At 38.8% G+C, this 27,590-nt stretch overlaps 2 protein-coding genes across 5 annotated transcripts in view; one reads left to right on the top strand and one right to left on the bottom strand.

Annotated features, from left to right (window-relative positions):
• Positions 1-16: 16 nt before the first annotated feature.
• LOC144518478 (bifunctional methylenetetrahydrofolate dehydrogenase/cyclohydrolase 2, mitochondrial-like) lies at positions 17-16,047 on the bottom strand. Of its 2 annotated transcripts, XM_078251198.1 has the most exons (9): positions 15,896-16,047; positions 13,940-14,124; positions 13,629-13,751; positions 13,152-13,304; positions 11,346-11,453; positions 7,045-7,137; positions 2,721-2,846; positions 1,120-1,265; positions 17-778 (listed from the first exon to the last, which is right to left on the bottom strand). In XM_078251198.1, the coding sequence occupies exons 1-8, from the start codon at positions 16,036-16,038 to the stop codon at positions 1,150-1,152; spliced, it is 1,047 nt and encodes a 348-aa protein (XP_078107324.1). In that variant the 5' UTR covers positions 16,039-16,047; the 3' UTR covers positions 17-778; positions 1,120-1,149. The 2 variants fall into 2 exon arrangements, with proteins under 2 accessions (XP_078107324.1, XP_078107323.1); XM_078251197.1 differs by lacking the exon at positions 17-778 and having other exon boundaries at positions 813-1,265.
• Positions 16,048-20,692: 4,645 nt separating this feature from the next.
• slc20a2 (solute carrier family 20 member 2) overlaps positions 20,693-27,590 on the top strand; it is a 53,055-nt gene continuing 46,157 nt past the window's right edge. For 2 of the 3 annotated variants that reach the window (XM_078251196.1, XM_078251194.1), the window contains exon 1: positions 20,693-20,956. The gene's annotated coding sequence lies outside the window, so the exon portion shown is untranslated. The other variant, XM_078251195.1, reaches the window with a different exon arrangement.

Genomic DNA, 27,590 nt, shown 5'->3' with positions numbered 1-27,590 from the left:
TAAATAAATAAATAAATAAATAAATAGCAGTGAAGTTTGGTAGGCATATGTATCATGTCCACAGTTACAAAAAAAACCTCTTGGAATGCAACAGGAAGTCAGCCATTTTGAATTTATATTGCATTTTTTGATGTTTTTGACCATTTGCAATAAATGAAATTTTTAAAAAAAAGCATAAATTGTGAAGCTTTCCATTTTGCGTCATATGCGTCTGCGCACTGTCCAATTATCGTGCAAATGCACGGCCAGTTTCTAAGGTGCCCTTTACAAAGGTTTTATGAGCTGTAATTACTACGTTTATTAACGGTTAATAAATCATCTAATGTTTTATAGATCAGTCATACACCATTAATATAACTTTTGGTTTGCTTTGACACTTTTCTTTAGCTACCTTTATTGTACTGTTCTCTAAGTAATGTACAATAGTTCAGAACAATTAATCCACTAAACTAAAAACTAACCACAGGCTAACTTATTATGGCAGACAATCTTGCCAATAATAAAGGCTTACTAAGTGCATTAGAGGGGTCTTTCTAAGAAACTATAAAGCTAGCTAAAAGGACAATGCAAGTGTCATGCTGGAGAAGGACTATCCACAACCTGGCAACCCAAAAGCTAAACATCCAATGTCGATGAGGCTTAGAACTATGTGATGCAATTAATGTAATACCTCATGTCCAAAATGTCACATGGTTCATTTCCAGCTGAAGGCCTTTGTTGCATGCCATACTTCTCTCTCTCCACAGTGTTGACGGAAAAATGCCACAAAAAAAGGCATCTGTAAATCAGAAAAAAAGACTGAGAAACTGAAGTACTGGCACAGCATTGCTTTGTATTTAATAATCCTTTTCCAGTGAATCTGGAATGTTCAAAAAAGAACCAAAACAACTTCAGTAGAAAAAATATTAATCTAAATTTTTAAAAAGTGAACTCTGAAATAAAATAAATGAACAAATTCAAAATATAGACAAAGTATCATATCAAGTAGGTTTCCCAGCAGGTATGGAGTCTTGAGCTCATGGACTTTTAAATGAAAGTATCTTCGATGTTTGGTAAAGTGTGTATAAACCTAAGTGAACTGATGTATGTATGTGTGTGTGTATATATATATATGCATACACTGTACTGTATATCATTCAAGGTGGGTGTTTAATGCATCAGTGCGTTTCTGGCAGCGGTCACAGTGTTCTTCATCAGCATTGCGACTGTCATCGGACCCACACCTCCGGGAACAGGTGTGATGAAACCTGCCTTCTCCTTCACTCCTACAAAAAGTCAAACAAATTGACAAATAGTATAAGCTATGGTGCGTAGTTGACAGCCAACCTGTAAACATTTTAACATCAATGTACGCTGTAACGTTTTTTCACTCTAAAGTCACTGAAAGCTTCTGCTGTTTACATCCTGTCTGATCTCTGCAGCGGGTGGGGCTGCTGAGTTCCCCCCGCGGCTGACTGACACACACACACACACACACACACACACACACACACACACACACACACACACACACACACACACACACACACACACACACACACACACACACACTTCAGGAAAAACCGGAGATGAGACGTATAGGATGACCTAAATTGAGGACAGCTACACTCGCTATTGTAAGTGCAATGATAAGTTAAAGTCCAATAACTACTTTATGAAACCGTATGAATGTGTGTCCCAGGCCAGGCTAGGAAATTAACTAACAATGTCAAGTTCAACAAGCCACTGACAGTGACAGATATGTTCAAATTTGATTATTTTTTGTCTTAAATCCACCAGCCATTTTCATATTATACCAACATTTGCAGCATCCTGAGCCTTTTTGGTAAGGTTCCTAGGAAATCTCAGCCCAGAGTAATTCATTAATAGTAATAATTATTATTCTCCCCAAAACAAGATTCCTTTTTTTTTTTTTAAAGAACTATACAAAAAACTTTTTTTGCAACTTTCACTGTCTTCTGCAACAAACTTTTATCGCAAAATCAGGCATTTTTCCTTTTTTTCTTTTGAAACAAAATTTGAATCAAAAACAACACACCTTCGACGTTCTGTGTGCGTGCCGCGTTAGGTCACTGCAGTTTCCTGCGGCGTCGCTATGACGACCAACCATGCTCGCCTCAGGCATGAGGTGGTACTAAATCTGCAATGGAAAATGGAGGACGGGGCACCGTGGCCGAGTCGAGTCAAGCCGAGTAGAGTCGAGCAGGTACCATATAATGGAAAAACGCCACTAGTGACTAAATGACAACAAAACTGTCCGAGCATCCACATGATACAAGCCTTCGCACGCGCCCCCACCCCTCCTCCACGCAGTTGCTAGTAGCCAAGAAGGACACGGAGGATTAAAAAAACATGACGGACTCTTCAGAAGAGGTAATTATCTTCACTCGAGCTTCTGCGCGGGAAAGTCACTGGACGCCACAATCTTCTGAACATAGCCATACTGAGAAATACAGAGAGAGTTGTGTGGAGCTGAAAGTCTTAATTTAGCTTTCTAGCAACTCATTTGGCAATGGCTTGAATGTAACGGACGTTCATTAATATCAAAAAAGTTACGCACTAAAGCTTTAAGTTCCTAGGATTTTTTTTCAATTTGTTTTAGTTTTTACTGCTGTGCTAGAAATTATTTAAAAGTTGCAGCTTTATTCACCACGACAACACAATTTCACAGAACTCTCCATTTCTGATTAAAATCTAATGGATTTATTTTGATTATTTACCCTCAAAGTCCACGTCCCCGATGAGCCGGAGTTTCCCTGTGTTTGGGTCCTGGATGCGGTTTATGCCCACGTCGATGACGGCTGCCCCCTCCTTCACCATATCTGCTGTGATCAGCCCGGGAACACCTATACACAGGAACCGAGAAGGCGTTTACAGTTAGAAGATGACATGGCTTCCTTATTTGTTCTAAGAAAACTATTTCAATTATACCATCACATGGGAGTGAGAATGTCAGCTACAGCACTGCAGCCCATGGACACATCATGCCTCTTGGCAAAAATAAGATAAAATAGGCTTTATTGATCCGACACTGGGGGATTCCCTTGTTACAGCAGCTCAAATGCCACACAACAAATAAGACAAATACACATTAAATAGCATATATATATATATATATATATATATATATATATATATATATATATATATATATATATATATATATATATATATATATATATATATATAAACAAAAAGGAAAATACACAATAGCAACACACACACACAAGAAAAATAAGAATAAGAGTAATAATAGTAATATGAATAATATAAACAACTCTTTTATATACAGACCAGTAAGAACATACAGATGAAATGAGCTGCTGTGTTCTGATTAAACAAATTAATTTAGTATGCACCTTGTAAGCAAAATATAATTTGAAATTATTTAGATTTCCTATTCTAACCTCCACATCAATTTTAAGATCCCATAGTGGGACAAAGATACACATTTTGCAGGTTCCAGTAGACTAAACAGCAAGTCCTTTCTGCTTGCCATCTCCTTTTAATCACAGGTTCTTGAGGACGAATTATTACTTTATCTTGGACTTAAAAGTCAGCATTGCAGAATAAGACGATACCTTAGCGGACTGTCTCGGAGGAAGGAAATAATTTAGGCATTGTGTATTTATTTTTGATAACCCCTCTAATTTGATGATGGCTGCCAGAAAGCTGTCAATTTGAATTCCTCATACTGCAATTACAGCTACTCAGAGTCAAATAACAATTAAGTACCATCTTAAGAAAATACTGAAGAAAAGCACACAGGCATCAGAGGAGCTCATCGACACGCTAACCATAAACTACACCTGGATAATTTCCTACTAACTAATTCTAACCATTAAACCCAGATGCGTGAAGAGAGAAGAAAACCATTGTTGACAGTTGTACAGAGGATGGCTAGAATTCGCTTAATCATACAGTGCAGTGTGAATGCAGTTTATTTTTCCCAAAGTCAAAACTCAGTTAGGCTAGATGAAAAGAAAGTAAGGTGCCCTTCCCAGAGAGCTGCTTTTAGTCATCAGGAAACCTCCTATTTATTAGAAAGGAAGTACAACATGGCACCCCCTAAGACATACATAGTTACTTAAGAGTATTTTGACAGATACTCCTGCCCTGCATTGACTGACTGTCTCACATTCCATCTGCCACACATCACTATTGTTCTCAGAAAAACTGTAATCTGTGACCACAGTTGGAGCAGAGTAGTAGGTAAATATAATGAAACTTCAGTGTTGAATTTTTCGATTTTGACATGATCACTTCAAGTAAGGGCTGGTAAGCACTTTCACAATGTGTCCTTCTCGTTGCATTACCAGGCCACATAATTCCCTCTCCAGCATAATGAAACAGCATCTGAGACTGGTTTAAGGAGTGTACATATGAAGCTAGAAGCGCTTCAACAATAATTCCACAAAAAACTGAATACAGTAAATATTAGTTTAATTTGTAATGCAAAATTGTAATTAATAGAAAAGTATGGTCCTTTAAGGGAATACAAGATTACACATTATTAGCTAATCCAGTTATTTGAAAGCGAAAACAAAGATGAACGATTAAGTTATTACTCAGACAAATGTCCATTTGATTTTGTATTACGTGGTTCATCTTTGACCTAATATCTTTATTTTAGTTGTGCTTACAGCAGGGGTCTTCAACCTTTTTTAAGCCAAGGACCCCTTAACTGAAAGAGATGGAGCAGGGACCCCCTACTACATAGTAGTAAACTGGGCCTACATTAACATGTAGGGCGGCCTAAAGCCTTTATACGTTCCTTTTTTGCATAGAATACTAAGCTATTCAAATAGCATACTAATTGTTGGCATGATTTTAAAAATCAAGTTTTAATGTTAAACATACATGTGGCACAGTGAATCCAAGGCTGATTTATGCTTCTGCATCGAATCGACGGCGTACCCCCGCAGACCCCTCTGCGTTGCCGCAAACCCCCCTCCGAGCCCTCCGCCGTAGCTCGACGTGCACCTCTGAAAATGTGTAACTTCGCGTCAAGACTGTGGACTGTGATTGGTCAACTCGTCCTGTGTGTTGGTAGTCAGTGTTTCAAGCAGCCTACTGTGGGGAGTAGCAACATGCTAGTTCACTGACATAAGCTTTGCAAATAAACTCAGACATATTTTGGTTACAATGACGGGGTTAACCGTTTGTAAAGTGTCTATGTCAGTAACTTTTTGAAATTAGCACCACCCCAGCAAGCAGTACTTTGTGGGCAATTGTGCTAAAGTTTGCTTGCTAACATAACATAAACTGGCTGGCAGACACCTCGCAAATAACCTCAGACTTATCACCCCCTAGCATTATGGCGGTGAAATGCACCGCGATGCAAAGCAACCCCAACGCAGAACTCCTAAAGGGTCACGACGCCGTAGCTACAGCGTGGAGTTGACGCAGAAGCATAAAACAGCCTTTAGGATAAACTAATCTGTGGATAGCCTTAGTGACTACCTTTCCTATAGGCCAGTAAGCAGTGGGGATTTTTATTCGCTAATAATATGTTGGATTCTAGGGGTAGGTGAAAAGCAATCGATACAGCATAATTTTGCGACATTTTCTTTGGCTGCCAAGTATCAATCTATTATTATATATGTGTTGGTCAGTTTGTCTGCTTGACAATCCCATTTTGCAGCAATAAAATTAAAGTGAGATGAACAACAGAGACATGTATCTTTTTAAATAAAACAGATGTTGACAAAGTTTCCTTTTGGGGACATCATTTGAAATTGGGAAATATTTCAGTTGGAAAAAAGGTAAAAAAATATATAGAATATATCACAGAATATTGCAATATGTTTCAAATCACAATAATATCGTATGGTAACGCAAGTATCATGATGATATGGTATTGTGTGGCCTCTGGTGAGTCCCACCCCTATTGGATTCATGTTAATACTTTTTAATTTTTGAAAAATCTTTCAACCCGATACCGGAGAAGCGGACGAAAATGGATGGATGAAAAATCTTTCAAAAATTAACAATAATTTGTAGGCCCCCATGCATTGACTCTGAGGAACCCCCTAGGGGTCCTGGACCCCCTGTTGAAGATCCCTGGCTTACAGTACAACAGGCAAATATAACGGACATTGCCATGCTTCCTGTATGCCACAGACTGTCACACTGCAACCTAATGTGAAAATGAGACTTGTTGAGATTTGTTTGTTAAAATTAAAAGGCAGATTTAAAAAAAACATTTATATTCACTTTATTAACTCCATTCAAATTTGGCTTGAAATTGCCACATTTGAACACAAATAACCTATTACGGACCTTTGATGTAAAGGAAATTGATTCATTGAGAAATTAGTCCCAGATTAACTAACTTGATAGAAAAAAACAAAAAAAAGTTAGTTGCAGCCCTAAAGCTGACTGATATGTTGTGAAAACCTCTGCATGGCCCTGAAGTGCAAATCACAACAGCAAATAGAAAAACGCAACAGCAAATCATAAAACACAACGGCAAATAGGAAAACACAACGGCAAATATGAAAACACGACAGCAAATAGGAAAACACTTCAACAAATCATAAAACACAATGGCATTAACTTCTACCGGAAAAGGTAGGGCCTATCTAGCAGAGGACGGACCATCCTGATTAGACAGACAGTTTTCATATTTGCTGTCGTGTTTTCCTATTTGTTGTCGTGTTTTCATATTTGCCGTCGTGTTTTCATATTTGCCGTCGTGTTTTTCTATTGCTGTCGTGTTTTCATATTTGCCGTCGTGTTTTCATATTTGTTGTCGTGTTTTCCTATTTGCTGTCGTGTTTTCCTATTTACCGTTGTGTTTTATGATTTGTTGAAGTGTTTTCATATTTGCTGTCGTGTTTTCCTATTTGCCGTCGTGTTTTCCTATTTGCCGTCGTGTTTTCCTATTTGGCGTTGAGTTTTATGATTTGCTGTTGCATTTTTCTATTTGCTGTTGTGATTTGCACTTCAGTGCCACCGTAGATATGTCACTTTGTTAATCATTTTTTAAACTGAAAATGAATAGACAGGCATGCGTCTTAATGGGGTCTGGGGTGTAATTACCTGCAGCTGCAATGATTATGTCAGCCAGGCTGGTTAGCTCCTTCAGCTGTTCCTTGGGTGTACATCTGTGGGCAATGGTCACTGTGGCATCACCTGAGCGGAAACAGATTTCTGCCAGGATTACATTTCACATCTGGCAATTATATAAAACAGAGAAAGATTATATATCAAAAAACTCAACAGATCTTGGAACAAGTCTCTTTTGGATAAGATAAGATATACTTTATTGTCCCCGAAGGGAAATTTGTTTTGGACTCTGTCCATTCCGCAGCTTTACAAAGACAACACAAAATACAGAAAATAAGCATCTCTCAACACATACTCTCATGCAACACAAAATATGCTCTCATATACATTAGACAGGTACCTGTATAGTAGTGGAACTACTTATTAAAGCAACACTGCGGACAGTGACAGATATCCTGACTGACATGTTTTTTTAGGGTTTCCTGAGGCGTGCCTACAATAAAGACCACCCCTGCTAACGTCAGGGAAAAACATATTACACATTTATGAAATATAACATTAACCTTCAGGGGAAAAGAGCAGAGGTACTATATCACACACAAATAAAGTCTTATTTAATGAGTCAGGCCCCTCACCTATGTACCTGAAGTTTTTCGTTTCTAAACACAAGCACCAGTTTATAAAAGAGCTGCCATTTTTTTAACTTTTAATGTTGATGAATAGTGCACAAGGACTACATGAAACCTGCACATCTATTTAAGCATCTTGGTGCTTAAGACAACTGCATTATTTGATTTGTCAGTTTACACAATTGTGGGCAAAAAACTTAATATAAAAGTTTAATAGTTTTTATTTGTTTTATTATATGTATCTGTCTGACTTAGCTCAGGAGGTAACAGTGATTGATCGATCACGCAGCACACATTGACTCCACAATAAAAAGTCAGTGAAGCATGCTACAGTATAAAAAAAGAGTTTTTACAAGTTTGGAAAAGTAGAAGCAAACCGCTTTTGGTCAGGGTATGTAATTTCTTAGTGCTGCGAGCGGTACAACATTTACCTCTTTTGTATTGAGTTTCAGAGGAGGATATCTCAAAAAACCATAGCACATAAAATGTAAACTATTTGCATTGGCTCAGTAGCACTAGGGGTAAGATTAAAGAAGTGTAAGACTAGAGAGAGTGTGTACGCACTTGTTAAATATAAAAATTATGTTAGCCTGCTTATTATTATCTTGTTTATTATATTAATCGATGATGAAATTCTCTTTTAACTCATCAAAGCAGTGATTCATTCTTCAGTGCACTACACGACAGGTGGTACATTACACAATGAAAGAAAGCAACATGACAATAGTGATTACTAATCTTTATCTAAAATAGTCAACTACATCCTGCATAGTCACATCTGAACTGTGACAAGGAAGACCAGTATGGGGCGGGAAAGAGGATCACAGGGCTTCAAGGAAGATAAGAATGAGAGGGAAAGAGGCAAGTCACAGCACATCAAACATCCAGGATGCATTCCTTATGAGGTATGTGTGTGTGTGTGTGTGTGTGTGTGTGTGTGTGTGTGTGTGTGTGTGTGTGTGAGTGAGAGAGAGAGTGAGAGAAAGAGAGAACTGACCACAGAACGAAATTGAACTCCTTAAACTAAACTCCTTATAAGTTTAGCAGAGTGTATTTGCCACAGTTATACCGGGTGCTGGTTTTTAGCTTCATCAGCTTTAAAACCATGTCATTGTGTGTTGGTTCACTTTAGCCTTTTCTTTCAAGGAATAGTAGAGTAACAGCCCAAGTTTCCAACATGCACAAAATTCTACTTCAGTGACACAATCTGATATAAAAATGCAAATAAGGATTGAAACCATACATAAAAATGCAAGTTCAACATTTTTTAAGACCTATCTAGGTTATATTTTGACACGCTTTCACTTGTTGGATTCTTGTTCAATAAAATGCATAATGGAAGGTCTGAGTAAAAACCAGATATTCTCAATCTCAGATATTATCTAAGTAAACTTGGTGTGTTGACAACTGGCTTTGCATTAATATTAAAATCTAAAAAGGTATGTAACAGCTTCAAAGGGACCCTGGATACTCAGTGTGTACAAGCTTATAAGATTAAACAAGTCGAAGGATTTGAATGGAAGGTTGTTTTTTTTAGGTCAGATAAATTCCTTTAAATCCTTTAATAGACTGGCCCACCAGTCTATGATAAATTACATATAAGACCTAAAGACCACAAAATCCCCAGTTCAATTCCAGCCAGGGAGTAATATTCATATTGAGATTTCAACCTGTTCTCTCCTTTTTTTGTCTGCCTCTACTGTTGAGAATTAAAACAATGGGGAAATGCCACATTAAGAAAAGAAAAAATACATAAACAAAAGACTAGAATTATCAGAGCAATGTTCCAGAAATGTAAATGATGTGTATGATCTGTTGCACTACAGTGTTCATCTCTTTCTCTTTATTCTCTGCCAGACATGCTCGGTAAATTAAAAGAGGTGTTCTAGTTTGAATGGCATGTATCAGAAGCTTTACGTAGCCAAGTCGTTTGAGACCGCCATGGACTTAGTCTAGTTCCTACACTTTCACCAGCAAAGCAACCCAAAACTATGACGCAGCCCTCTAATACCTCTTACACACCACCTACCAGGGTTGGGCTAGGGTTGTCTGATCAGGGTTCAACCCTCCTTTTGGAAATTCAAACCAAGCCAGTCTACATGGGTATATCCCTGGTCATGACAATTCAGTGATCACCTGGGTCAACCCGGGAGCAATGCATAACAATTACCTAAAGTGCTAGAAACGGGTGGGGGTTTCACGTCATATTCAGTGAACAGCTAACATCACATACTCCAGTCCATCTGTGTATCACAAGAACTTATATGTTTTGTAGCTACTTGAATCTGTCATTGTACAGTAGGGAGCGATAAATACAGCTTACTTCATGATTGTTTCGCAGAGATTACGTTCTAAAGTACAAATAACCATCAAACACTTCTCAGATGATTTTGTGAAGAGTGATTTCTCAGCTCTGCATATTTATTGCAGCAGCTGGACAAGGAAGTAGGTTACTCTAGAATACATTTTTAACTATTTTAAGACGAGGGAAGAACATTTCTCTGTGTTGGATTTCAAAAAAATAAAAGTTGGGCTTTGCCGTTGGCTTCCTGACTCATATTTTAAAAAGACAGACAAAAAGAGAGAGATTCGCGCTCCCCAGCAGCCGCACTGAACTGCAGGCTGCAGACGGGTGTCTCGTGCCAGAAAGAGGAAGTAAGAGCGGCAGTACAGAGAGAATTAAACACAATTTTCATACGTTTGGGTTCTAACGCTGGGTTTTTACAGGCAGTTTAGCCTGTAAAACTCCACTACCTTGATGCAAAAGGCAGACTAGTGAACATCCGGGCACTCCCTGTCGGCGACTGTTCGGAAATGAATTGAACCGCTCCACTCTGCTGTTGTTGAAGCTGCCTGTAATAATCCTAGTTTTATACATTCTATGGTGAAAACTCAGCGGAAAGCACAGTGAGACAAAATTTATGTTGTTGTTTTTCGCGTGTTTTTGTGTGTGCAGCGAACATAGGCAGCGACCTGTGACGACTGCCCCACAGTCATTTACAACCAATCACATAATTTGTCCCGCCCCGGCTGTTAGCGACCCAGGTTGTGTGCAATTCATATTGAAATCGACTCTAGTCTACCCTGATCAAACCCACCTGGTGACCTGGGTCGCGAAGCTGAGTAGATCGGGGAGGATTACTATTCAAACACACAGTGGACCTAGGTATAACCCTGATTGAGCCATTGGTGTGAAAGGGGTATAAGTGAGGACAGTGGGGATTGCAGCTGTGTTTCAGTCTAATGACCTTTATGTCTGATAAGGTCCGATGTGCAAGATCACTTTTTTTTAGGTTACCCACTCCTTTCTACTATACTTTGACAGGTCAAACATATCTCGTTGCTTCATCTAAACAACAAATCCCATGTAATACCTTCCAAGTCCCCTCCCTTCTTCCTACACCCATAAAAGGACAGTTAATCCATCTGCCCAAAGTCTCACCCTGTTTGTACTCTTCCTTCAGAGTTTCTGTTTTTTTCCTCTGGCAGGACATGCACAGTTATTTGTTTGATTAAAAAGGTGAGGAGTCATTAAAGCCCTTCAATTATTGGTCACATCCTGATGACGAAAACATCAAATATCTTTCAGGGAAAGCCAAGATGGTGCAATATAATTTTGCATACAAAAAGCGGCACTCATGTCATATTACAATGCTGACCTACCTGCACAGACAAAGATCAGCATGCATTCATGCACACACTTACCCCCGGGGCGTTCATGCTTGCGATCAGTGTGCAGCAACATTGCGATGGGCATTCCAACATTTTTGGAGCGACCAGCGACCAGCACATTCTTCCCCACCGTCTCAATACCTGCAAACATATTTTTAAGGGGAAAATCGTGGACAACTTCAGCGTGCAAGGAGCAAAATTGTTTGAAAAACCCAAAATACTGAACTTTAACAAAAACATCACAGAGAGCCTGGGGCAGTATTTCACCTTTGACTGATCAAACAGGCATGTGGAGGGAGGTTTTTCTTCTGGCTGCACCACAGCCTGGCACCACAATGTCGCACCTGTGACAATTACTGTCAGCAGACACCAATAGTCAGAAAAGTAATTGAGAGTGGGAGGAGAGGTATGTATAAATTAGACTGATATTTCAATTTGCTGATAAAGTTTATATTAAATATATGGATGTTGTCCAACATCTAGGAATCTCTCTCTCTCTCTCAGAACTTTTTCAAAGATCTCCAGCTTTTTCATCTTGAAGAGCACCTTAAGATTACTTGGATTTTTTTTTTTAGATGCAATACGGTTGTGAAATAAATAATTCATAAAAAAAAAGAACTGACTAAAGAAGTAAATTAGTGGATAAAATCCCCATAGATGATACAATTACAATGCAAGTTTTGTGACTCTTATTTTTTGTTTCCACAAACTCTCAACCTGACAGTCAACACTACCTCTAGTCCTCCCTACCCCAAAAGCCCAGTAGTGTGTCCATGTAGTGCGGAGATAGAAGGAGAAATAAACCTACCCCTTCTCATCCTTAACACATTCTTAAAAGGGACAGCGGAAAGCATCCTAAGCAGCTTCAACACAGTCTGCTATGGGAATTGCAAAAATGTGCTAATAGATAGTAGCTGATAGTGAAAACAGGGTCTCTCACTTCTTCATAGATTAGAGGGCACTTATCAGTAATAGCATCATGATCATCATTATAAACACTTCATCCAAAAAAGCCTCCAACATTGTCAAGGACTCTCCCACACGGTCTCATGGACTCTTTATCGCTGCTTTCTGGCTGGGAAAAAATATGTTTTTCATGTAACATTTCTTAATTCTTCAGAATCTAAATCAACATGTAGCATGACTGAGTTCCTTGTCTTAACAAGAGAAAAGTATGTATTTTTAATGAATTAAATTAACCCTGCTCTTTGAAGAGTGATATGCCTTATTTTAAGTAATTGTCATTTCATTCCGATTGGAAACAATATTTTTGTAACTCATTATACAAGTAAATCTGAAAGGTACTGCACTGAGACTATTTTGTGAAAAAGAGCAACTACACTACATTTTGGCACAGCACATTCATACCAAATTCTTAATTTGGCAGAATATTTACATTCTTACTTGGTCAAAAAGCTGACTGAGTGGTCTAGTGCATTTACACAGTAGACACATTTGAAGTGCAGGTCCGAAAATGATTGTTAGGCGCCATCTAGTGAGCCACACATGAAAGGAAAGGATGATCATTATCACTGTCGCTGAGTTATGGCATTAAATAATGGCCAGAAAAGTGTTTTTGCATAACATTATGATGTCACACTGAAGTTGACCTTTGGGGTGTAAAGTGTCATCACTTCATCATTTTAGCCTATCCTTGTGTGAAATTTTGTCATAATTGGCATATGAATTCTTGAGTCGGTTATGTCTCTGGCCACGGTTGTCGCGGCTCAGAGGCATAAGAAAACAACACAAACACACCATGAAAAGCACATAACACAACAGCATTAAAAATTGAGTTAAAAAATTAATAATGGAGCTGAAGAGTTTTTTGTAGTTTACCTGCTCTTTTGATGATCTCCCAGACAGCTGCAGGTGTGGCTGGCACCATGGATCTCTGGTCTAGACACAGCTTACCGATATTCACAATATGGAAGCCGTCCACATCCTTCTCTGGAGCGATAGCATTACATACTGCTCGCTCATTGATGTGCTCTAAGAAGTGAGGGAGTAGGACAGATACTTAATGATATTACATATAATAGGGTAAGGTCAGGCCATTCAAAGGCAAGAAACTTCACTCATACATTCAAATAAAAAAATCAAGTTTAATAAACCAAACGTTACTATAATGGAAGTTTACATATTTAACTGAAGCCCACCTTAGTCCAATTTTCATATAGCTTCCACAATGATTTTTCGTTAGGGAAGAATCATATAGATGCAATCACTGCAAATTGAACTGTAGAGACCAGCTCTTTTGTTTAACTTTGATGTCAGTGAGAAAAACTCATGTGCAGCTGTGGCGCCTGTGTTTACCGGGAAGTGGCAGCTGCACCAACAATCCACTGACCCTCCAGTCACGGTTCATCTTGTCAATCAGCTCCAGCAACTCCTCCTGGGAGACCGAGCTACGCCTCACCACTGTGTCGCTGGAAATACCTGGAGAGCACATACACATCACACACACTCCATGTTCGTGTAACCATGCACATGTTACTTTGCAGTTGCGTGACTTCACACACTACATTTATTTTGCTTATGAAAAATGTGTTTATCCATGTGTATCTATATGTACATGCATGTCTGAAAATGGGAGATGTGTTCAGCAATGCATGCAATGCTCATACCCAGGATGCTAGCTGCCCGGGTCTTGTTCCTAACATAAGTACGACTGGCTGGGTCGTCCCCCACCAAGACAACTCCTAGGTGGGGTCTCATGTTGCCCTGAGCTACCAGCTCTTCCACATCACGCTGGATTTCTCTGTGGAGCTGACGAGCCAACTCTGTTCCCGAAATCACCACAGCGGTGTGCCTGGAGAGGTAATCAATAGAAACATGAATGAATGCTGGTCCTTAGCGAATGAATCCTACTGACATTGGTGATAGTGCTAACAGTTTATATAGCGCCACCATGAAGTTAAAATGTGTGGTTTTAAGTGAAAAAATAAAAATGATATATATATATATATAAAAAAAAAAACTATTGATAGACCCACATTCAATTTCTTTGACATTTATGTCCTCCTCAGAAGGAATTGTAATCACTTTTGTAACCCCTAGCAGCAGCTGGTGGCGCTAGAAGAAACATTTAGCTAGGCCCTAGCTAAATGTTTCTTCTAGCGCCACCATCAGGACTAAATGTTAAAATGTGTATAATATTTGATTTATAACTGTCAGATACTTGAAAAACTAATTAATTAACATCCCCTCAGCCCCAGCTGTACTTTGTACACTTTGTGTTACATTTATGTTTAATTCTTCACTACGCTAAGCTAGCAGCAGCAGAGACCTGCTGATAGAAACCAGAGCCATTTTTTTTGTAAAAGTGCATGTTGGGAGAAGTGAACGTGAACACAGATTATGAGCGATTCTTTCGTCCTATATTCACCAAAGTAAATATTGGACCTATTTTTCACAAGCCACATATCTACAGAACATTTTGACACTAAAATGGCATTTTTTTCAGACGGACACATCAGGAGAAAATTAACTTAGTTTGAGACCTGTTTCTGTCTCTGGACCTAACTCTCGCGAGATCTAGCAACAGAGAAGCTAACGTCAGCTAACGTTCGTGAACGCCCTAACAAAACTAATCTCCTTGATGCTAAATATGTCTTTCAGCTGTGTAAATATCTAACGTTAGTAAAAGAACATACTAAAAGTATTGAAATATAACTTTTAATCCATCCACACGACGTTCACTACAACGGCCTCGTTTGAACGTTCAAACGAGGCCACGCCCCCTTAGGAGACAGGAAGTGTGTACCGTTTCGTACCATGGCGCCGCTTGAAATGCACTTTAGGATCTTTGATTATATCAAAGCCCGTCTACGTTATTAGAAATTATTTGATTATATCCATAAACTTAATATTTACAGTATATGATTAACGTTATAGCAAGTAAAACTGGTACCATTGCTATGTGGTTCCCCTCATGGTTCCCCTTGTCAAACACGGTCTAGCCAATTTTTGAAGAACCTTAACCGTTGGGTTTTGGAGCTGTAGCTAGCTAATGTTAACGGAAACGACTAACAACGTCACCGGCAAGGCAACCACAGTGATAAGCTAACGTTGCTATTTTCTTGTCTACCGTTTGCGTTAATATTATTATTAAATTGTGGTGAATTGTGATTAATGAGATACCTGTGTGCCTAAAAGACTGCGGTATCGGTATACGGTCATTATCAGCACCTGTGATTCACATTTTCGGCTTGGAGCCTTCCGTCCTCTGGCCGCAGCAGCAGCCAACATTCATTGTATGAATGCAGTGGGTTCTTACACGTAAAGCCAACGACAACCGGAGAAACTACGGTGAGTTATGTAATAGTGACACGTTTGTTGAGAGCATTAGTCAATTTAATCAGACCTGTAATTTCTCCCTCAGCTAAAGGTAACGTTATATTCGTTAAACCTGCCCTCTTCCGTGAACGGTGAAACCTGCTGTCAATCACCATCTCTGACACGTGCACACGGCACACACACACGCCTTCATCACCGGTGCTGAAGCTGCTCATTCCTGCCGCAAAGCAATACCGTATAATAAGAGAAAAAAACAGCGCTGTTTTAAATGGAGTGCCGTTTACCTCGTCGCCGACTGGTGAAGATGTCTCCTTTGATTCTCGCACTTTCTGTGCATCCGCAGTTTGGCCCGGCAGCAGTGATGGTGTAACCTTAACGGGCTACAAATCCTGAAGGAGGAGCGTAGCGGTGCAATAGAGGCCGCCATGTTTGTGTGTGTCGTAGAGCGTGTGTACGTCGTGCGTGCGCGAGAGGGAGACGGGACAGGGCAGTGTGTAGCTTCAGGAGCAGAGTTGGGGTGGTTGACGTTGCCATTATGAATGATAGGCTGTACTAAACATACTAATGCTTATGAGGAAGAGGGAACGTGTTTGTAGCTGATAATGTATTTAGCAAATTGAATGAAATAGAAGAAAATTCAATGATTCCTGAAAAAAGAGCTGCAGTGAGTACACAGCTGTTTCAGTAAACATAGACCACATTGTGTTGGAAAAGTACATTTTCTCTCAATTAAAGTGAAAACTAATTTAATAAGTGAACATGTAAATTAGAACTGCTTGGTTAACCCTGCTGTCCATATTGTTCAGGTTATAAATATACAATTTTGTGTGGGAAAGAAAGAAAGATGACACTTTGGAAAAGTGTTTTCTGGATGGAGCATCCAATTGTGGAATAATGCCACTGAAAGCACCCATGTTAGAGTTTGTCATAGTGTTAATAGCCTATACAAAAGACTGTGAAAGTTAAAGGAGAAGTTTGACATTTTTGGGGAATCGCTTTCTTGCTTAGAGTTAGAAGAGATCCATAACACTCTTCTGTCTGTATGGTTGCCAGTTATCTAATCCTAAACAAAGGGAAAGGGAGAGCTAACTTGGCTCTGTCTAAAGTTAACAAATTCCACCTAACAGTATCTCCTAAAGCTCACTAATTAGGCTCAGGGAGTCACTGAGCCCAGCCAAGAAATAGTCCGGCACATAACCCCAGTTTTTAGTAGATTAAACAATCAAGATATAGCGTGTTAATGAATCACTTTTACACTGTATATGTACACTTTTACAACAAACTTAAAAGATACATTGTGCTATGATCATCATATTGGATAACATTCTAGGGCTTGTACTGAAGGATTTGAATGCATACTCTAGTGTATACATTTTATCAATTGCAGTATTTTTTAGGTGACATTTATACTATGAATTCTTATTTGGGTTCCTATTTCATAGCTGCAGATTTAAGCATAAAGCCAAGATTAACCATATTAAAATTACACTATGAAGTGATAATAACCAAAACTGAAAAGCAGTCAGTGTCACAGCTACGCCCTGTTGTGCCACAAGATGGCAGCAAATATTTGGTGCAGAGTTAACTGAATTGTGGAAGGTCCAGTTTAAATGCTTCAAATTCCAGAAAGAGGTTTTCACTCAGAATATAATGTACAAATCACATTTAATATCTGATTGGATCTTGATTGTAGGATCGAAGGAAAAATGACCAGGATTATGTCCCAAAGCTTGCTGGTTTAACCTGACTGATGAAGAAAATAGGGGTAAACAATGCAGGCACATTACACAAACCTGTCTCCTACCAATTACATTCTTATAATGCAACTAGGAGAAAGGTGCTTGTTGGATGCCTGGGTGGGTGCCCAAAGCACATGACTTTGGCACTGGAATTTATATCCAGTCTTATGTTTTAAATCAGTGTTTACTTTTTCAATATCTACTCAAGACCACTCCTTTCCCTGTCCTGAAACAACTATTAGTTGTCTAAACTTAAACAAAAAAACAGAAAATTGGATATGTTTGTCTGTGTTCAATGTCACCTTGTTGTCATTGGTAGAAAAACGTGGAGAAACATGAGGTTTTGCAGCATAGATGCAAAAAACAAAAATCACAAAAGAAAGTCATGTTTCAGTGTAAACCTTCACGATAAATCTTCTCTACAGGTGTTCATGGTTTTGGGACATTTCACATGTGAAATAACATTTTACATAAATGTCTGAAAACCACATATACTATTGCTAACACAATATATGAATTAATCACATATTGGTGTTAACAAGTTCAAGAAAAGAGAGTTAGGAGCATTTGTAAAAAGGCATTAAAAAAAAGAACTGAAATGCATCGTAAACAACTGATAACATCTAAACTACAGATTCAAGTATTCATGTATGAAGCTTGGAACAAAAAACCTCAAAAATATGCACTCATCACATCATTCTGAATTATGACGTGATAAAGTTGTACATTTAATGAAGCCATAAAGATTATAGTACCTACGACATTTAGAATAAAGGTTTGTGAGTGGTAGGAGTGTATTCAGAAAATGTGGTAAACACCGCACCCAACCAGGCTTGCCCGGACACGAGACTAATACAGAATGTACTCATTATCCTGTGTGACAAAAGATAAGCTGCAGTTTACTTAACTTATGGCTTTTACATTCTGTTTGCCAATCCATAGGTTAATTATGTAACTCCAAAAACGTTGCTGTACTTTAGAATACATTTAATTGTCACTGAGAACATAGTAACATGCATGTGATCTGCTGCAAAACCATACTTTTTTTTTCTGGTCCAATTGTTTTATTGTAATAATACAGACTAAATAGGAAACTCCAGGAAAAGCAAGAACAAAGGGGATTGCTTTCCTGTAACTGGGATGAAGGTGTGATATTTGTTGTGTGACTGTTGCAGAGCAGAAAGTAGGCTACATCTGAGGCACAAGATGTTGACCATTCAGTGTTTGGTTGACAAGTGCTGCTGTCACATTTACAAGCTTCTGAACTGGGTTGCCACCTGAATTAAGAAAATAAATTACTATTTGTGTAAATTGGATCATTGAATCTTAAGACATGGGAGGACGACTTTGGTGAGAAGACCAAAGACGAGACCAAAAATCATCCATTGAGATGATCCATACAACCTCAATATGTTTCAGACACATTTGCCATCTTTACGCAGAATTTGATCCAACCTGTCATCGGTGTAACCAAGCCCAAGCTAACCTCATTTTGGTCTTTGGTGTTGTCCTAGTTTTAAACAATTTTGGTTTAAGGCTTTTGAAATCTTTCCGTGCATAAAAATAGACCCAGAAAGCAAGTTTGGGAGTTTTGATACTGTAGCTTCCTCCTCGCTTTTAGCAAGAGGTCTCATTCTATACAATTGGTAATCTAGTCCTCCTTCTATACTTAGTTGATGGGTGGAATGTAACTACATTTACTCAAGTTCAGTACTTAAGTACAATTTTGAGGTACTTATTCTGATTATCTCCATTTTATGCTGCTTTCCACTACATGTATTTTAAAGCTTTAGTTACTTTGCAGATTTAGATTATCAATACAAAATATAAATTAATACATTCTGATATATTGTTATAGATAAGATACACAGCAGTATATACAGTGATTAAAATGATGGCCACCTTTACCAGCTGAAACATTAAAGGGATGTACACATTAATGCATCAATAATTATAATCCAGTAATATATGGTTCTAAAAGGAAAAAAAAGACCATTCTGTATAGTGAGTATTCAGGATTTTTATTTGTAACTGAGTACTACACTGTATTATAGTATGTATGTTTTTCAGTAGTTGTTCTGGCATTTTGTTTTATCTTTGCTATCTTATTTTATCAAATTGTATTGTTTATCTTATTTATTAATTATTGTATTTTTGGTTTGTGTGTGAGTGAGTATGTGTGTATGTCCTTGGTATGATTACAGGAAAAGATGGATTTGTTGTTGGGAGTGCATGTAGAGAGTTGGCTGACAGGTTATATACATTTTGGTGTTGTCTTTTAATATGTTACAGCTGTGGCCTTGTGTAGGTTGAGAAAGTGTAGGCCTACATGGCAATCAGGTCCAATGTGGAATAATAAGGTAGGCCCAGCTAGGCGTGGGTGAAATTCTGTTTAGAGTTATAGTAAGAGTCAGTTGTTCACCCAAACACTGGCTGAAGGGAGCAGTCATATTTCAACAAGCATTAACTCAAAATGGAATGTATTTCTCAGATCACACACACACACACCAGTGCTCCTACATAATCATTACATTTCATAAGGGATTTCTTCTTTAAAACTATGAAGCCACTCGAGGTTACTGTGGGCTGTTTAATTTTTATATATATATATATATATATAAAACTAACAAATCTCTGCTTTTTAACATTTATGTTACACACGTCTGGTTTAATTACCCTCCAAACAACCCCTCCTTTCTCTCTCCCACCCACTATTGTTGACTGGCTGGTCCTGTTGCGTAACACATGAATGCCTTAAGCACGTGGCCACAGCCGTAATAGCTGGGAATAATTTTGACGGATTAAACATTACCATCGACCCAGTGATCAAAACGTTCACACGCAAACCACATTTTACCTCTGAGGTGTAGAATAGTGGCGGGGTCAATTAAGGGAGATATTCTGGCCAAATAACAGATTTTTTTTCCACAAAAATGAGTTAACTCGCCAAGACGGATTCGTCTGCTCGGCACGACCATAAAAAACTGTCGGCTCTTAACTAGATGTGAAGGTACACTCAGTTACTGTAGGACTGTGTGTTTTGGTCGTGTCATCTTTGCTCGCAACAAAATGCATTTTGGTCCCTCTTATTTCTAAAGGCTTTTTGAGATAAAAACAAGCAAAAAACACTAACATTCTGAATAATAAAATCAGATTAATAAATAAATGCTATAAGAAGACATGCTTATGGATTTAACCATATTGGTAATTAAGCGATATCCCTAAACACGTTAATGGTGTTAAGTGTATTTTTTCCTCTACATAGTATCACCATGTCCTCAACAGATTCTCTCTTCCTCTCCTTCCCTGTCTCACGCTATTCCCCCCTCCTTCATCCCATAGCTGTCATCCTGTATGATCCTGAGCAGTGTTAAAACGACGGCTCAATCCCTAAACGCCCGGATGAGAGCAGCAGGCGACATTAAGGGCAACATGGTCGCATGAACCGAGGACAAGCATTCCGGGGGGGACGACAGCCACTGCTGGAATCTGTGACATTTTCGACGCAACCCACGGAGGACGGTTTCGGGAAAATACAGGCAGAGATAAAGGCGTGGAGGCGGAGAGACACAGCACATTTCCCCCTTGTGGTGTCCTATTTCGTTGGTAAGTACATTTTGTCTGGCAAACAACCCGCTGCCCCTGTTTCTTTTCGACGTTTTTTTTAAATCTTGTTTAGCCACTTACGCATTTCTTTGTGGTGAGCGTCTGTTCGGGCTGCATTTAACGAGGAAGAACGGGCCTGGTAAGTGAACACTGCGTAAAATACCAACGTCTGTGTACTTAAATCGGCTGCCGCAGCTCATTACCACGCCGTCTTCACACATGTAGCCTATGCATGTAGGTTTGACAGGCATCGCTGTAAATGTTGCAATTCACCACAAGTGGCTACATTTTGTTTTTAGCGTGCTAGTGATATTGTTGCCACACTGTTCGCATGAAACTAAACGAGTAGGCTAATTGGAGCTGCTACACGTGTGTGTGACTCCACATCCGATAGAACAGCACCGATCTAGATACACTGTCTGGTGGTCTAGCAACCGGTCTGAACCAGTGTGGGAAACTGAAAAGGGAAGCACTTGGCCCAAAGCACGTATTTCAACGATAATCGAATCACTTCGCTGTTAATAACGCGAGTTCGTTTTAATCTGTTGAGTTTTTCGTCCGGCGAGTAGACACTGTTTGACGACAAGGCGGGTCTACAACTGGGCATGCGCACTGTGCACTGCCACTACCGCCCTCTTGCCCCAAAACAATAAGAAGTTGGGACTAGCCTACCTAAAACATCTCTGAAGTGCCTCGGGTCACTTCACTGAGCTTGAGACACGTGCACATTGCTGGCGTGTCTACCTTGCTATTGGACTGTGGATGGCCTCAGTTTGTCTTTAGGACAGTCAGTCAGACAGCACAAGGAAACAAACCTGTTCACCAACAGATAGCCTATGTATCTGCAATGGGAAGGGAGACAACTATTGTGTCAGACAAGTACGTTTCTGCTACTGAGGCCCCACCAGGTTTTCAGGGCGAGCCTCTTCCTTTGTCACCATGATAGATAACCTCTTTTACAACAAAATCACAAACACTGGGACATAGGCTACCCACAGTCTACATAGAGGGGTGGAAAGAATAACAGGAACGCCCTGCAATTAAAGTATTCAGATAATTTACTAAAGTAAAACTAGAAATGCCGCACTGTTAAAAGTTCTGTATTGAAAATGTTACTCAAGTGTGTGTTTTAGTTAAATGCACTTAAAGTATCAAAAGTAAAAGTAGGCTTACTTAATGCAGAAAAATGCCCATTGTAAGTGCCATGCTATTATATATTGTATTACATTTACTTTTTCTGGTGGAGGTGGAGTTAATTTTAACTACTGACTACTACTATTTACTGTTGGGAAATTGAATCTATCATTGTTTTGTAGCAACTATTGTAAGTAACTATTAACTATAGCTGTCAAATACATTTAGTGGCAGGAAAAAGTACAATGTTTCCCTATAAAATGTAGTGAAGTAGAAGTACAAAGTATCATAAAATAAAAATGCTAAAGTGTAGTACAAGTACCTCAAATGTGTACTTTATTACGGTACTGAAATAAATGTACTTACCTTTTTACTACTATAATGCAGACGCTACAAAATTTGCAATTCAGTAAAGAGTGTTTTAACTCAACTAAAACAGTATTGTATGGCCATTGTTATGGATTGCATTATAGTGTTATTTTGTGCACTCCGTTATTTCAAATAGAATAGACCAATTTGGAGTGGATATCACGGTTACGTCACTGTAGTTGCAGCTGCGCATGCATTGTGGTGGCAGAAAAACAGCAGGAAACAATGATGAATATACTGTTTTTTTACAATACATGATTTTTTAGGGACGGCCTTCTTATAATACATCAATGGGGACGGCTGACTAGTTAGCTTGCTTATTCTACCATGTTTTAATGATACACTGTTTACAGAAAATAAGCTGAACAGCTGGCTCCAGAGACTGATAAGCTAGCTAGCTCTCTAGCTGGCCCTAACGTTACCTTATCCATCTCCAGAGGAGCTGCCTCCGCTCTCCTCCCAGTGAAGTAGTCTGCCGGCGACGGGGAGCACTAGGGACCGGCTATGTATGGGGTTGGGCGATATGTTTAAATTTTGCAACTGGCGGCTGCCCCTACCTCCCATTCTCCTCCATCTGCTGGGAGATATGTTCGATCAGCGAGTTCACTTTGTTCCACAAGCTCTTAGTTTTTTTCAGTCTAATAAATTAACAAAACAAACGGACAAGAAAGCAAATATACTTATCTTCCTTGTTAAGCAGAAACAAACAACCGTACTCCTTTTTTGAATTCAAGTTTCTCTCGTTCACCTAATGAAGACTAACATTAGATTAATCACCTTAACTCATCCAAAAACGCACTTGTTTCCCCACTGTCAGTCAGTCTCACTGCCCACGGAGCAGTGGCTCGTTCTTCAAAAGCAGACCATTAAATCAGCTAAATAAAATGGCAAAAATCGGCCAACAAATCGCTCAACCCTGCTGCTTCTTGTGTAAATTTTGGTTTGATAAATTGTAAATTCTTTGAACAAACGTAGCTGTCCAGGCTTCAGTGGCTGTGTTTTCATTTAAAGTGGGTTTGAATATGATAGACGCCACAAGTGGTGCAATGTATCTGAGTAAATTCACATTCAAGGACTGTACTTAAATACAAATTTAAGGTATTTATACTTCAGTCTTTTCTTTTCATGCCACTTTCTACTTCTACTCCACATTTCAGAAATAAATATTGTACTTTTTACTTCAATACATTAATCTGAAATCTTAAATTACTGGTTACTTTACAAATTAGGATTTTTGCAAACAAAACACATAGTTTATTAAATATGATGTTTTACTATACATTAAACTACCTAACAACAATTTATAGGCTTACATCTGAAATTCTGAAAAAATTCTTAAATTAGCCGATTAAACATTTAGTTGATTGACAGAACTGTTTTGGTCGTTGCCAGTTTCTAAAATGTGAGGATTTTTCTACTTTTACTTTTAATACTTTAAGTACATTTTCCTGATGATACTTACATATTTTTACTTAAGTAACATTTATTAATGCAGGAATTTTACTTGTAACTTTTTTTTAAGTATTTTTACAGTGTGGTATTAGTACTTTTACTTAAGTAAAGGATCTGAATACTTCCTCCATCACTGGACGTCACCACGACTTTCACTTTCTGCCACCAGTTAGGCTCCACCCACAAAACACGTTGTTTACAAACACAAAAAAAGGTCTATTTGTCAAATTTTAATCTTCATGTCATTTTCTTTATATTTTACATCTTATCATCTTATCATGCCTGTAATAGGCAGTGGATATACATAGCATTGAAGCAGCCAGAATGGAGTTTGTGAGTTAATGATTAAACTGTGTATTCCGATAAGAGAGTCAAAAAGAAGAATGCTGGGGTCTGCCACTACCTCGCATGTTTTTCTTTTAGTTGCTTTTTCTCATAAAAATTTTGGTGAGAAGTGTACTGTAACATCGGTGCTTTTACACAACAGGGGCTTGTAAACTGGAATAACCACATACACGGTCTAGCCATAAAAGGTTATAAAAAAATATATGAAATCGTATTATGATAAGATGATTAATGACTTCCCTCTTTTTACACACCTGTATGCTTTATGTGAACTTACGAATGCACAGTCTGGATTATAAGGACCAGGACGCCAGCCTCTCCCTCTCCTATCCCTACATTGTTTAGAAATATGCCCACCTATCTATGAAGAAGTAGAAATGAAGTGGCACTAGAATTAATTTGCAGCTCCTCACAACCTTCACTTATGTTTATACCTTACACACACTTGTAGAACTCTTAAAAGGGGGTTTATAAAAATTGTTGTTGCACCCACATAGTTTAATCTGCTGTTTTGCATTTGAAGCCGTCTGATTTGCTTTCCAAGAAACATTTCAGTTAAAGGTCACATATTATTCTTTTCCATGTTTTCTATCATATCTACAATGTTATGTTTGTTGTTGTTTTTTTTTCTACTCTCGGCTAAGTGTTACACATCTCTAAGCCGGCCTTCTATGTTTGGTCATCTGCTCCAAGTAGGCAGGAATGGAGTTTTATTTTTTTTAAGCCACTGCAGTGTTAACATTGTCCCATGTAACTACATGCTAACGGCAGTAAACAATGTCACCTTGGCTACCAGTGGTGTTAAATTCTCCCCAATTCCGGGTCGCATTTCTGCTGAAACATGTCCAACTGGGTAGTGTTTGGTTCAGAAGCATATATCTGCGATTTTTTTTTTTTTTAAATTTTTTTTTTAAATTTTTTTTACGGTAAAAAGCGCTGCTTTGTTCCACTACAATCTAATGTTCGCATACTGCTAACTATTAAGTAGCTATATGCTAACGCGACATAGCTGTAATCTCAGTCAATGCTGGTCATTTCTCCCTAAATTCCGGTCACTTTACTGCTGGGACATGTCTGGTTGTGTAATATTTGGTTTAGAAGCCTTTATTGGTGATTTTTCATGGTACAAAGTCCTGCTATATTTTCTGTTGCAGTAGCTCCAGCTTCAACTAGTGAAACACGCAGTGTTGCCAACTCTTTCCAATGAAAGTAGCTAGTACGAGCTCCAAAAGTCGCTAAAAGTAGCTAGATGACATCATACGCTCATTTGCGTATTTGTGACATCATTACGCAATGATTTGCATAAAGTTTAGTGGTTGTGTCAGCAAGGTAGATGGAAAGAAAAATAAATCTTTAGCCAAATAATCACAAACTCACTATGGGAATTTATATTCAATTATAATTATTACTTAGGGAGCCTATATTTGAAGTAAAAAAATAAATAAATTATTCTACATAGGGAGGAAGAAAGATCGATGAATTCTCAAAGAAGGGCCAAACCAGCTCAGCGGAGTCTTTCTCCCATCGTGTCCCACTGTCTCTCGTACCTACATCGGCCCCAGCACCCTTGTTTTTCAGACAACAGCAGTGACCAGTGCCAGTTTGAGTCTTTTAGCTCATAGCTTTAGCGGCAGGCTGTTGTACGTCCCGCTGTTGGAATCCTCTACAGTGAAATACAGTCACACTACACCGTTTAGCTGTCAGCGTTTTAGCCGTGTTTAATCCAGTTACTACTGTAGCTAATGGTAGGCTAACGTTACCTGCTGTGTAACGTGTTATTAGTGTTTACTAGCGTGACATGCAGCGATGTTTCTGTTGCGTGTAACGTCTATTTTGGAGCATCAGAGCGCAACGCAGACATTTAAGTGGCACCGTAATCCGCGTTGCTATTTTGTCCGGTAGATACCGGGCACCGGTGCCCTATTGGCACCGGAGCCCTATTGGCACCGGATTTTTAACATGCGCCGTTAACGTGAACAGAAAATTGCGTTGCCTGTATCTTTTCACGGCAAACGCGCATGTTTGGAAAGTGGTCGCACAACAGCTGAAATGGCATACTCCTTCATAGTATCCTTCAACAAAGGAGGAATGTAGCACAACATGGATGTATTGGCAGGAATGTAGCACAACATGGATGTGAAAGCAGTTGTAATTAGCCTATGTGACAATAACATTTGTTTTGGTTAAAATCAACAAATAATCGTGATAATTAATCGTGATCAATATATTGATCAAAATTATCGTGATTATCATTTTGGCCATAATCGTACAGCCCTAGCGTCTTTTCTACAGAAAGTCGCCAGATTTGTCGCTAGCCGCTTTTGTGATTTTAAAAAAGTCAATTTAGGGGTCTGAAAAGTCGCTGAATCTAGCGACAAAGTCGCTAAGTTGGCAACACTGGAAACACGGAGCGGGAGGTTCTGGAGATTCCAGGAAGCGCGCTGGCCGATCGGAGCAGACTGGGCTTTTTCGGGAGGAGGGATTAAAGAGACAAGCGCTCCTACAGAGCATCTCATAGAGAGGGTGAATACAGGTGCAGCAGCCATAGGCAGTATGAGAATTTTTTTTATTTTTTATAATAAATCATTTTAATAAAAAAATGTTTTTAACATTCAAGCATGTAAACATGTTCTAGTACAAACACAAACAAGTATAATGCTGAAAATGCTATATAAGAGTTGCCCTTTAAACTTGTGTGTTGAACACCAGCAAGTCTCGCTGCAGTGGTGCTGTCTCATCAGACAGCTTTGGCAGAGAGGAAAAAGTAATATTACCATTGTTGCCCTCCTTTTGACTGAGCCTTAATTACACTTGTCTATCGCTACCTTGTGGAATAAGGTGGGTTCACAGAAACTGTAGGAGCAGATTCAATTTATATTTTGACTGTACTTTGACCTGGCTTTTTTAAGAGTGTAATCCTTCTGAAAAAAAAAAAACAATCGAGGCAGAGTGATTCACACTAAATTGGCAGTTCGGTGGCGACAGGGTGCAGCCACAGCTTAGACCACACCGTCATTGGAATCTCTCTTTTATGCTAACCCATAAATCCAAATGCTTAATAACAGACACAGAAAAGTGCATAGTTAAACAGCTGTTAAGTCAGGCAGCTTAAGCTTGTGTTTGTAAGTTCTGTGTTGAAGCTGGCTGTCAGTGGAGGAAGGGAGGTATATGTAGATTGTGTAATGTTTTCATGTTCAACACAGTGCTGAGAGAGCAGAGTCAAACCAGTTTTCATGGAGGTGTGCTGGCAGTTTCAGTTTCTAAGAACTTTCTGCCATCTATGACTCCACCTTTAGTTCCAGGTACTAATGTAAAATGTACCTTAGATGTCTCG

This window comes from Sander vitreus, chromosome 5 (genome assembly GCF_031162955.1).
Source record: "Sander vitreus isolate 19-12246 chromosome 5, sanVit1, whole genome shotgun sequence".
Classification (NCBI taxonomy): Eukaryota; Metazoa; Chordata; class Actinopteri; order Perciformes; family Percidae; genus Sander; species Sander vitreus.
The sequence above is the reverse complement of the archived record's forward strand: the minus strand, read 5'-3'. Positions and strand labels throughout refer to the sequence as shown.

What these genes read in the sequence shown, in the direction of transcription:
- LOC144518478 (XM_078251198.1), bottom strand. Translation starts at nt 16,038, where the DNA reads ATGGCGGCCTCTATTGCACCGCTACGCTCCTCCTTCAGGATTTGTAGC. An exon ending in CTTCACCAGTCGGCGACGAG is followed by an intron (nt 14,125 to 15,895) that starts GTAAACGGCACT and finishes TTACCTCTCCAG; the next exon opens with GCACACCGCTGTGGTGATTT. An exon ending in CATAATCATTGCAGCTGCAG is followed by an intron (nt 2,847 to 7,044) that starts GTAATTACACCC and finishes TCCTGTGTATAG; the next exon opens with GTGTTCCCGGGCTGATCACA.